Source organism: Meriones unguiculatus, chromosome 17, assembly GCF_030254825.1.
Source record: "Meriones unguiculatus strain TT.TT164.6M chromosome 17, Bangor_MerUng_6.1, whole genome shotgun sequence".
In the NCBI taxonomy this organism is placed as follows: domain Eukaryota; kingdom Metazoa; phylum Chordata; class Mammalia; order Rodentia; family Muridae; genus Meriones; species Meriones unguiculatus.
This window is the reverse complement of record NC_083364.1, coordinates 26506032-26518716: the sequence shown is the minus strand read 5'-3', so window position 1 is coordinate 26518716 and position 12685 is coordinate 26506032. Positions and strand designations below refer to the sequence as shown.

The 12685-nt window shown below is 44.7% G+C and overlaps 1 protein-coding gene across 1 annotated transcript in view; it reads left to right on the top strand.

The window, feature by feature from the left end:
* The first annotated feature begins 9 nt into the window (after positions 1-9).
* Positions 10-12685, top strand: part of Igf2bp2 (insulin like growth factor 2 mRNA binding protein 2) — a 102153-nt gene continuing 89477 nt past the window's right edge. Inside the window, exons 1-2 of the mRNA XM_021658075.2 lie at positions 10-532; positions 2050-2110. Coding sequence (XP_021513750.1) covers positions 358-532; positions 2050-2110 — 236 coding nt within the window. The 5' untranslated portion in view covers positions 10-357. The remainder of the gene's footprint in view (positions 533-2049; positions 2111-12685) is intronic.

The window sequence follows — 12685 nt, the reverse complement described above, 5'->3', positions numbered from 1 at the left end:
GTGGGGCGCGGGACGGGCAGGGCTCAACCCTCTCGGCGGTGCACACGCCGGTCCCAGTCCCAGGCGCGCGGGGTGCGTCGGCCGCCGCCACCGCCCCGGCCCCCGCGGGCAGAGCGAGCGCTTTGTCCGCGCGCCCGGCCGGCCGCCCCGGACTCTGCCCCGAGGAGGCAGCCGAGCCGAGTCCCCGCCTCCGCCTCTGCCCCCGGGCGGGCCGGGCCGGCCGCGGTGGGGGGAGCCAGGCTGAGGGCGAGGGTGGGGGCGGGGGCGGGCGCAGGAGGAGAGAGGAGGGCGGCGGAGGCGGCGGGAGCGCCGGGTGCCGGGCCGGGGGAGCCGCGGGCTCTCGGGAAGACGCGGAGGATGAACAAGCTGTACATCGGCAACCTGAGCCCGGCCGTCACCGCCGACGACCTCCGGAGGCTCTTCGGGGACAGGAAGCTTCCCCTGGCGGGACAGGTCCTCCTCAAGTCCGGCTACGCCTTCGTGGACTACCCCGACCAGAACTGGGCCATCCGCGCCATCGAGACCCTCTCGGGTGAGCACCCGCGCCGCGCCTCGCCGCGCCTCGCCGGCTCGGGACGCAGGCGGCCGGGAGGGCCGAGCCCCGCGGGCCGCGCCCGCCGCGGCTCCCCAGCCCGCGCGCTCACTTCCACGCACCGGCCCCCCGCGAACTCCCGCGGCCGGGCCGGCTCCGGGGTGGCCGGCTCGCCCTGCCCTGCCCCCACCGCGGGGCCCAACCCCAGACCCCCGGGCCGACCCCCGCGCCCCTCCGAGGGTCCCCAGCCTGGCCGGCTCTCCGGGAGCGCCCCTGCTCCCCGGAGCTCCCCCGCCCCCACCTCCGCACAGACCCCCCCCGTTTCCCTTCTCCTTGACTCTTCTGGTGAACCCCTCCTGGCCGGGGGACCCCCCCAAATCCAGCATCCCCTCTCCCCCCTGACCAGCCCTTCCTTCTCCCCGCGCCTCGTGCCAGAGACCTCTCTCGTTCTCTCTCGTCTCCCAAGCCCCGCACGCCTCCCGAGACCCCCTTCTGTCCCGGCCCCCCACTTTCGGCAGCTCCTCGACTTCCCCTACTGAAGCCTTCGAGGTCCCGGGGTTCCCCCCCCCGCCCCGGCCCCCGCGGGACCGCACATCTTCCTCGGTCGCTTTGCCGAAGCTCAGTTCCCTCTCTCTCTCTCGCTGCTCTCGGAAGCGCTCCTATTTTTCCCTGATTTTTTTGTCCGATTTTATTAAGAAGAACTCGGGGCTGGGGGCTTCCCGCCTCCCGTCTCCCCGCCTCCTGCTCGGCCAGAAGCACCTTTTTACGAGGTGCCCTGTCTCAACTCGGTGGGGGCCCGGGCTGAGAACCGGGAAAGAGGCGACCGGGGGGCCCCGCGAGCGCGCCGGAGCCCGGACGGGAGCCGGAGCGCGACACCCTGGCCCGCGCGCGCGTCCCCAGCTCGCGCCCCGCACACGCGCGCCGCGGGCCACGCTCCCCGGGGCCCGCGACCCCCGGACCCCGCGGGGGGACCCCTACCTCGGGGACCTGTAGCGGCGGGGAGGGCGGGCGAGCCCTGGGGGAGGGGGGTGTCCGCCCCGGAGCGGGCAGCCTCGGAGCCCGGGGGTTGCTCCTGCGCGGCTCCCCGGGACCGCCGGCGGGGTGGGGGGCGAGCGCCCGGGAGCCTCGGGGGTCCCCGGGAGGGACGGGCTGGGGGTGCCGGGGGGGGGGCGGCCGAGAGAGCGAGGCGCGCCAGCCCCGCGGCTTGAGTTTCAAATGAGCTCATCTTTTCAAATTGGCGCCGCTCTTTAGAAAATGTGTTTTTCCGGTAATGCCACCCACGGCTCTACCTGGGGTCGGGAAGCCGGGCTCGCGCCCCTCCCCACCTCGCCCCGCCACCCGTGGCGCCCACTTTTCATCACTCTTGGCGCTAAGTTCGCCCAGCTGCGGCCGGGTGGAGGACCCCTTGAAGGCTCCAGAAGGCGGAGCCCGAGCGTGGAGCGGCGTGCGTGCTCCTCCTAGACCCCCGCGCCTCTGACTCGGGGAGGTTCTGAGTGCTTTAAATTTCTGTTTTAAAGGTAAAGTGGAATTGCATGGGAAAATCATGGAAGTTGATTACTCAGTCTCTAAAAAGCTAAGGTAAATATATTTTGCCTAGTTTCTTTTTTTTCTCTCCCCCTCCCCCCCCCCGCGCGATTGGACTTTCATACGTATAACCAAAAAAAAAAAAGAAAAATAAAAAAATACATATATATATGGTCAGTTTAATTTAAAAAAAAAAACACACGTCTTTTAAAGGGGCTTTTGTTGGTTTCGTTAGTGGAGGTATATAGCTTAGAAAGTTATTGTTTGTTTTTTTTTGTTTTGTTTTAGTTATTTTACTTTCATTATATAAGGTGTTTTTTGTGCTTGCAAACTGATGCCTAATTAGGGGTCGGGATGGAGAACACTAGGTGGATTCAGTTGGCTGTGACCGATTAAGTTGTTTATCATAAATTGCCTTTCACTCCCCACCACCTCCCAGTACAATAGCAAACTTCCTGTGAGATGTTAAGAGTAAATATTTACTGTGTCAGCTGAATTGCTTAACTAAACCATGCGATTAATTACTTTTTTTTTTTTTGCATAGTTTAGGGATGAATTATAAAATCGTTCAGTAAATAAGTAGGTTTTGTTTTTTTTTTTTTGCATAGTATTCTAAAGAAGTAGCATGTTTGTATTGGATGCAGGGAGAAGCCAGACTGTAATAACTGAGGCGCTGGGCTTGGCTCCCAGCACTTTGTTGTTATTGTTGCTTTAGAGAAACGTTGGGGAATAAACAATGTCGCGGTTAAGTCGATAGTTAGCTATTGTTAATGAAGGAGTAACACACTTTGTGGGGGTTGGGTTTCCCCAGTGATTTGCTATGAAAGAATGATTGTTTAAAGTTCATTGTGGACTTTAAATTGGGGACCTATATTCTTGCTCCCCCACCCCACGTGTCCTAACTTAGTTTTTATCCTATTAACTAATGCTTCTTTGCCATTCGTTATTAAGTATCTGAACCGGGGAGGCTAAGTCTGATTTTTCCACCTTAAAGTCTGAGGTAGATGCTCAAACTCTGTCAGGATCGAGGACATTTTAAAGCAGATTAATTTTATAAATACTTGGATGTGTTGCAGAGTTTTTAAAACATTGTGTGCATGTTTCCACATACATTTTAATGTAACAGAATCTGTTTGGAAATGATTGTGCCACATTAAAAAAAACTGTAATACTTTTGTTTTTGAAAAGTTAAGAATTATGATTTTGCAGTTTGGGCTGTTATATTGAACAGATCCTCATCCTGAAAATGTAAAACAGGCTCTCTGTAGAGTATCTTAAGCTTATATGGTTTCCTTCAATACCATTTTATTTTTTACTTGTTTCTAAGTACTTACTGTAAAGTTTAAACCACTCATCTCTCAACAGTTGAAGAGTTGATGAATAATATTAGAACCACTGAGAATGTTTAATGCACCATGCGTCTATAAATATCTCATTCTGTTGGCTGTCTAGTTCTTGTGAATCATTCTGGAGATTAAAGTTATCCAAAGTCAGATTTTTTAAAACCGAGGTTATTTGCTATCCCATTACTCCACAATGCAGTGTATATTATTCACTTTTCAAAATAAGCGAAATACTAGCTTATTAAGTCATTACAATCACCTAAAACAAAAGAAAAACATCACTTTAGTGTTTTGTTTTGTTTTTTTAAAATTTAGAGGCTTTTTGGCTGAAGTGTCACTTTAGTGATTTTATTCTGCTTATATGAGTTCAAAAGGAGCCAGGTCACAAGTTTTAGCGTACAAGTTTTAGCGTAAGTTAAACAGTGTAGGGATTCCTTTGAACTTGTTGGTGGTATGAAACAACCAGGAGGAAGCCGAGAGCACTCCGTGATTGGCTGCACCTGAAGACAGTGAACATACCAAATGCATGGGCAGCCAGCTGCAGAGAGTGGCACCAGCATGCCCCTCCTCTCTCCCCCTTTTGTTTTTCCTTTATTAGTTTCAAATGCAAAAGTTACCTCCATGCAGAAGGCTAAACTGGTTGGAATTGGTTAGCTGAGCTCAACCCTTTGGGACCAAGGCATCAGTAAATGCTACAAAATTATGTGCACAACCATGCTGGTGGCTTAACAAAACAAAACAAAACAAAACAGGGTACTATAACATTTAAACCAGAGCCTTCATGTTATGCAGTGATTGTTTTATTGTTCTTCTGTTATGTTTCAATGCAAATTGACAAGTTGGAAGTAAATTTGTGAACATTGGGTCAGTTCTATATGTGGTGTTTGAGTTATTTAGAGTTGGAGGAAAACAAGTTCTTTTCTCTTCCTTGCAAAATGATTCAACAATTGAGTGCTAATTTTTTAATATTGTGCTTGGTTCATTGATTTCTCAGGGAGCTGTTTTAATAGCTATATCCCAAATAGGGTTTTTTTTTTAAGTTAGTGATAGTTTGTAAGATGTTTTAATCTTTATTTGTGGAATTACTGGAATGCTGTTTGCTTACTGAGTCTTCTGTTAAATCACATAGCATCATTTTATACCCATGGTTACGTAGTAGACAGACTAGACTCTGCTGTTTTTCTTTTTCTTTTTTGCTACATATATTTCATCCTTCATAAATGCAAATTAATTTACAGCAAGCAATGCACATCATCCATTTTTTTTACATTCTGTTTGGTTTTCGTCTGCTGAGTGAAAAATCTTTGTTTTGTTTTGTTTTGTTTTTTTCCTATATTCATATAGTACCAGTGGGCCAAAGATTTAGTAAAGAGAAAAAAAATGATACCTTTAAAAGTGCTGTTAAAACTCATGGAAACTTCCTTGATAGAAATGTTACTTTGGGTACTGCTGAAAGTTCACTTCCAAAAAGATATGTATGCACACAGGTACACATATTGTATAAATTGTTTTTCTCTAAGACATATTAACTTGAATGTGCTTTTGTCTCAAAAGTTGAATGATTCTGTGAGAAACAGAACTTAAAAAAAAAGCATCTACCCACTTGTAGGAAGTGGCTGAATGATGATAGATTGCTTTCCACGGGGACAGTCAGGGTCTCTGAGGTGGTGTAGGGAAAGTTATGAATCTGTCTTTCATGAGTTAAAAATCAGTAATTGTCTTCTCTCCAATGCAAATGAATTTGGGCTCCTATAGGAATGCTAAAGAAAACAGTATCCCGATTGTACTTTGCTTGTATGTACTACATTGTGTATAGCTGAATTAAATACCAACCCCCCAAAAACCCACCCAACTTCAAGCCTTCCCTGTAACAAAGGCTTTTTCTGCATTAGTTTTTGATTTTCTAGAAACAAAAAGACTTTATTAGTTTTAAATCTTATATAGTATTTTAAGACTTTGTTGCATTTTAAGAATTTGTTGAATTAGAAATTAATGGCTGGACTTAATTACATATGTGGCTAGATTAATACATGTCACATATGAAATAAAACTGTAAAGTCACTTTGATTTAGCTTTGAAGTTGCAGTAGCCCATTTTTAAAAAGGTAATTTTTTTTTTTATGTTCTAGAGAACACACATTTTCCTGATCTCTAAGAAATAAGTATTAGGGTTAGAACAGAAATGGTAAAGAAAAATATTATTTGGTATTTAGATAACAATGTAGTCTTCAAATGTTTATAAGAGGCCAGCATTTAACTATTCACATATTATTAAGCATTAAAAACGAATGAGGTTTACAAGTAGAATATATTTTGTTTTGCTTGTTTTTTTTAATTCACCAAATAGTATCAATTTTAAATTGTAAGGTAGCAATTTACAGAAGTATTTAAATAAACCTTAATTCCAAAAGAGAATTGATACATAGCCTATTTGCTACATTGTGCTTTTCAAAAATTAACAATGTTTATTATTTATTTGCAATTATAAGGTAATGAGAGGACCAGTAAGAGACCCTTTAGGGGTTGTGTGTCTCCTTATGTTTAGCTGGGGTTGTCATTTGATAGATGAGGTGAAATTAATATTTAAAGAAAGACTTTTATATATAATGGTCTGAAGTATATTTTTTAGAAGTGATTTTACCCTTTAAAACACATTTAAAAGAGACTAGAAGATTCAAAACTAACTACATGTGAAAATTACTTCACTATTTTAAGTAAAGTATTTGTGTGAAGGTTGCTCTAAGTTTTTTAGTGGGTTGAAGAGAAATGTTAGTGATGGTGAATTGTGTGTGTAGAAGAATAGAGACCAGGGCACATTTGTTATAAGACAGAAAAGCAGTAAAAATAGATTTCTCCCAAAACTATTTATAAATGTTTGATATTTTCTAAATACCTACTGTCTACAACTAGATTACTATTCCATGTCTACTAACATAGACAAACTCAAAAGTAGGCGAACAACTGGTCAGTTCTTACTGATTCAGTGAGGTGTGTGTGTGTGTGTGTGTGTGTGTGTGTGTGAGAGAGAGAGAGAGAGAGAGAGAGAGAGAGAGAGAGAGAGGAAGCAATAGTTTAACCAGATCAAGTAGCAAGGCAAAGAGATTTTTTTAATTGAGCAACCATTACCCTGAGGTACCCAGACAAAGGTAATGAAAATCAGTAGATGATTGAAACTCACAAAAACAGTCCCATCTAATGGCCCCTGCCCTGAGTGGCACCCAGCTTACAGGTGAAGGCACTCACAGGTGCCCTCTCTCCTGGCAGTCAAGGCACAGACACCTGCAGCAGCTTTCACAATGAGCGCATCGGTGGGGGACTGTCCAGTGTAAAAACTCTCTTAGAGTTCCCTCAAATTCAATTCCCCCCCTTTTTCTTAATTTTTATTTTCTTTTTAATACACAGAGTCTCCCTGTGCCCCTCAGCAGCTCCTGAACCCCTGAACCTCTTTGCCTCAGCCTCCTGAATGCCATGCCCAGCTTATAACATGCATGTTCGTGAATGTGCATTTTCAGTTAGAAATGCTGTATTTGGGAGGGTGTTTTGTCATTTTTGCACACTCAGTTGTGGGTCAGTTTTTGTTAGAATTGGAAACTGCTTAAAGTTATACATTTCAAAGTATAGTTTTAAAGACTTCATTTTAAACACCTTGAGTATATATATATATATATTTTTTTTTTTTTTTGAGAGACTGGTGGGCATTGGCTAAACTAACTTCAAAAAAATATATGTGCTTTGAAACTTCTAGTCAAAAGCATAATGTCTCAAAAACTATGACTGACTGCCTAGTTTGAGGGACAGGAGAGTTCTGTTTAAGAAGGCGTGCCTAAATAACTGATTAGTCAAGTTTTATTATTTTGCACCCAGCAGGAAGTACAAATTAGTTTGGGATATATTCAAACAATGATGATGAGCACATAAAAGAAAACAAACAAGTATCTCCCAGTGTAGAGAACTCTTTTCCTCCCTCTCATTTATTGCCATTAGAACATTTTAAACTTTTTGCTTTATAATTTGACTCGATGCTTACAAACTTGTAATTTTCATTCGGTGGCATGGATGGTATGGGTTCTATTTTGGGCAGCAAATTGCAGAGTGCTCAGAATTATTTTTAAGGTCTTACTTTTCCTGTTTTGATTATGGATTTTAGACTGGTTACTTCATAAAACAAGGGAAAGAAATTATTTTCTAGTGCAGAAAAACTTAGGTTCTGTTGCTTTCACTGCCAAAGAGGAGGAAAAAAAAATACAATAATGTGTCTTTAATGAAGTTCAGAGTTGAATGTTGGCATTGGAGATAGGCAGAGCAGAAGGGAGGGCTTCGGTGTTAAAGACCATCATGTCCAACCCCATCCTTCTGGCTGTCATCTCACTGTTAGATATCAACTCCTGAAGTGGTGATCCCCCCCCCTCGCCTCAGGAATAATTTTGCATTCTTGAGACCATTGCTTGCTCATTTTTGGATCTTCCAATTATTTTTGTCTCTTGTGCTTTTATTTCCTAAAGTGTGAACACTTACGGTTTTCCTAATTCTGTTAAAGTAGACATTTTAAGAAGTTCAGTATACGAAGCAGAAGGTTCTGGATGCACGTTATAAATATTGTCACAACTCCCCACTGCATGAGCAGCGTTTTACCTAGCAAACAGAAAGACTTGTACGGAACCATTGAAACAAGAGGGCTGTTTGCAGTTTTTCTTTTGTTATGTATTTACTTAATACATACGGAAGTGTGAACTTGCCTTAGGGGAGAGCTTGAACTTTAAAATCCCTAAAGGTTTTATGCTCTGGTACTGTTAAGAACGCAGTACCAGAGAGTGTGCCAAGATGCAGCTCCCGCGCCTGCATCTTCAGTTCGTGCAGTGATAAAGCTATTATGGCCTCTTTGACAGAAAATGTACTTTTTCTAAGCAAGATTTGGAAAAGAGGAAGAAAGGACTAGTCCTTTTCCCACTGGAGGAAACAGTCTTAGCGAAATGGAGTAATTTGTTTAAGGCAGGTAAATAAATTCAGTAGCAGGGAAGAACCCAGGCAAGAGATCCGACACCACTTCCTACCCCAGTGTGATTCACTTAACATGTAATTTTAAATTAATCAGCTGGAAGTGTTGGAAGCCCAGATCCCATTCAGAAGTGACAGAAATCGCTTGCCAAGTGTCCTTTTGCAACTACCTTGTTCTTCCCCTGGTCTGAATGTTCTGTTCTTCATTACACTTTTATAGGAAAAAAATAATAATTGGAAGTAAGCACATGATTTTAATTTTTTGTTGTTGTTGTTTTTGTTTTTTGAGACAGGGTTTCTCTGTGTATCCCTTGTTGTCCTGGAACTTGCTTTTGCACCAGGCTGGCCTTGAACTCACAGAGATCTACATGCTTTTGCTGGGATTAAAGATGTGGACAAGCATAGCTTTTTAAAGGCAGCAGTAATCCCTGCTTCCTCTGAGCTTGCCATGGACAGCGCGTGTTGGATTTATCTAGGGAGGTGTTTGGTATTTTTATTTGCTTGTTTATTTGGCTGTTGTTTATACTGTTGCATTCTTTGTATTAAGAAGGACACTCGTCACTGGGGACTGTGGAACACGCCTGTAACCCCAGGCAGAGACAGAGATGAGTTCGAGGCCAGCCTGGTCCACATAGCACACCCAGGGCGACACAGAGAGACCCTGTCCCAGGAAGCCATAAAACAAAAAGAGGACAGTTCTCTCAACCTTTGAGGCACACAAATTAGTCACTGACGTTAGCTTTGGTCAAGAGCGGGTCCCTTTCGGTAAAGTTGAGGGGTTCACGTGGTGGGCTCCTCGACGCTCAGCCCCATGCAGGAGGCAGTGCTGTGTTTGGACGTGTTTCCCTGGTAGGAGCTGCCAGTCTTTTCCTAGAGCTGGTCTTTGTTGTTGTTGTTGTTGCTTTGTTTTTCTTTCTGCTTCGTCTTCTGCACAGATGAAGGTCTTTTACCTCTGCTGTGAGTGTGAGCCGAGGTGCCACCAGTGGAGTCGAGTTCTTGATGACGTACTCGCCCAGTAAATAATCATGTATGAAGGGCTGTCATGTTTTCCAGAATTCATCATCTTGTTTCCTTTAACTTTTGTGGACTCTCATGGTGGTAGTGGTGGTGGGAGGGAGGGAGGAGTTATCAAGAAAAAAAGTAGGTGAAGGGTTATTTCCAACTCTCCATGCTTGTCTTCGAGTTGTACAGCTCAGGGCGGATGTGGCAGTTTCTATGCAGATGTGACTCAGAAGAAGGGGGAGAGGAAGAGTAATAATTAGTGAGTGGTAGCTGTTATATGCTTGGTGCTGGGCTCAGCCTTCCAGGCCTTCTACCCTCCCCCGCCCCCCAGCCCACCAGCCTGGAGGAGACTGGGCTGTGAAGCTTCAGACTCCAGACAGCGCCGTCCACGGGCTTGCTTCGGAAAAGCCGCAGCTCTTTGCTGCTTTGCTGTCTGTGCTGCTGCGTGTCTAGCTTGACTAGAGGAACGGTGCATGAGTGACAAGTCAGTGAATTGTGGGAAATAATTGAGTATGCTACTCCTGAATGAGAGCTAAAGTACCTGTCCACAGTGGATAGGCAGAGAACAGAAAGGGCCCGTTCATGGTTTCGTGTACCTGAAAACCATTCATCCAAGGATGGTGCTTGGAATCCCATCCATCACCTGGGAGGTAGAGGCAGGAGGGTCAGGAGGACAGGGCTACGTAGAGATTTAGATAAATGCCTAGGCTACGTGAGAGCTCTCTCAGCGACCACACATGCAAAAGATAAAAAGCAGGTGGAAGTGTTGGTCATGATTTAGGGGAATTTTTAAAAGTAGTCCCAGGGTAGAGAAATTTGTAATTATATAAACGGAAAGAGGTACTTAAAAAACAAAACGATTGAAAGGTACAAAGACACACATGTCCATAATACATGTATTTCATTCTTTAGGTACAAAAGTGATACTTTTTACCTCAGTGGTTCGTTTATCTGTATTTTTAAGAAGGTTCATAGTTTGGGAAGGGGAAATACAGAAGTCTAATTGTACTTTTTAAAGCAGGTCACCCTACTAGCTTTAGAACACTCCTTTAATCCTAGCACTCAGGGGAGCAGAGGCAGGTAGATCTTTTGGTTTTGAGGCCAGCCTGGTCTACAGAGTGAGTTCCAGGATTGCTAGGGTTACACAGAGAAACCCTATCTCAAAAAATGAAAAGAAGGAAAGAAATAAAAAACCTTAAGCCTTTCTGACATGAAGGCATAGGGGCTGAGGATCTGTGTGTCTGGGCGTTTAAATTTGGATCTGTGTGTGTATGTCTTTAACCTTGGTACTTGAAACATCTTCTGTATTTGGGGCTGATTTTTCTTTAGTAACATGAGAGGAAGGTGGTACTTTTTTTTTAAATTAACTTTTTATTGATTCTTTGTTTCACATCATGCACTCCAGTCCCACTGATCCCCTCCTTCCCTGCCTTCTGCTCTTGCAGTCTCCCTTCCAAAATAATAAAAAAAAAAAAACAAAAAAAAAACACAAAAAACAAAACACAAACCAAAACTAAGTCAAAGCAAAGCATAGAAAACACCTCACTGTGGAAGCTGTGGTGTGTCGCAGTGTGTCCTACAGTGTATCCTTCTGTCCACGCATCTTCCCTTGGAAGTGTTTGTTTGCAAAGCTCTGGTTCTCGGTCTCTGGCTTCTGTGACACCATCAATATGGGCTCCTCACTGGGACTCCTCTGGGCTATCCTGTTGTCGCCCTGTGTCATGGAGATCCTGCAAGCTTTGGGTTGGCAGGACTGGGCCCTTCCTATGCTCCAGCAGTGAAGGTGGTGAATTTGAACCACAAGAGAGTATCATTAAATGCGTTAGAGTGTAAAGGATAATGCCTTTTCTCAGTAAAGATCATGACGCTAGGTTAAAGTATCAAAAGGTACTTTTGTTTGTTTGTTTTTCAAGACAATGTTTTTCTGTGTAGTCCTGGCACCCCTGGACCAGCTTTATAGACCAGTTTGACCTCAAACTCACAGAGAGCCAGCTGTCTCTGCCTCCTGAGTGCTGGGATTCAAGGGGTGCGGCACCCTGGCTGGCTCAGAAGATACATTTTAAATGATATCAATACATTCTAAATAATATCTTTTTTTTAAAACCCTTTTTTCTTTGAGAAATGAAGGAAAAAAACAAACAAACAAACCAAAAACTGAATGGCCCTCCTGTGTGCAGCCGTTAAATGAGATGCTTGGAAACGCAGCCGTGTGGGCATCTGTCTTGCTCGGAACCTTAGTTCTTCCTCATCTCTGATGTCTGACAACCCTACTTTGAAGAAAAAAAAAAACAAAAACAGATGCTTTTCTTCCTTGTTGTATGTATGGAGTTTTGAAGTACATTACTGTGCATCTCGTTACTTGTCAGATGTAGATGAGGAAAGATGAACACCGGAAGAGCATTTAGCAGGAGAGGAGAAGATACCACAGAAACAGAGGTTGCTGAAGCCTGTGTGGCTGCCGTGTGTTCTCTGGAATGCCAGAGCACGGGAAGAGTTGTTGCTTCCAGAGCAGCCAGGGCTGAGCCGCTCTGTAACCTTTCTTTCCTCTGACAATTGAAAACTCCTAGTGCGACCAGCCGGCTCACAAAAGGTTTCTTTCTTTCAAGCCCTCGCACTGACCGCTTCCTCTGCCTCTGCCTGTATTTGTGAGGATACTGGGAACGCTGGGTTGCAGGCCTGCTGTACACTCTAACCCCAGTGCCCCTCATTGTCTCAGGTCTGGGGCAGCTCAGGAGGCACGTGTGTGCTTGCTCAGTGTGCTGGAATGCATGGTCTCGGGGGCACAGGCTTCCTGGAGTGTACAGCTCACACACCAGCTTCAGTGGGTGTGGGGGTCACACACGACAGATTTTTTTTGTAAGTGGTTGAAAGATTGGGAAAGAGCTTCTGGATGCTGAAGGGTTTCCCCTCACTAAGAGCAGTTGTAGTCATCCTTTGCAGAGGGAAAACATCTGATTTCCTTTTTAATATTGGAGGTTGGAAAAGAAATCTGTGATCATGCGTCTCATCTGACATCTGGGTCCAGTAGCCTTTCTCTCTCTCTCTCTTAAATTGACAGTGAGGCCTTCAAGCCAGGACGTTGGTTGGCACGCTCTGCCTGCTGGAACACCTAAATATGAGGAAATCAAGAAACTTTAGAAATATAGGACCTAGTTCTCCTTTTAGGGAATTGAAAAACAAATCTAATGGCTTTACATTTTTAAATTTTAGTTGCTTTTTAAAAATTTTCACACATCTTGTTGATTCATCACAAAATATCCAAGATGACAGAAGTGCTGACTGTTCAATTA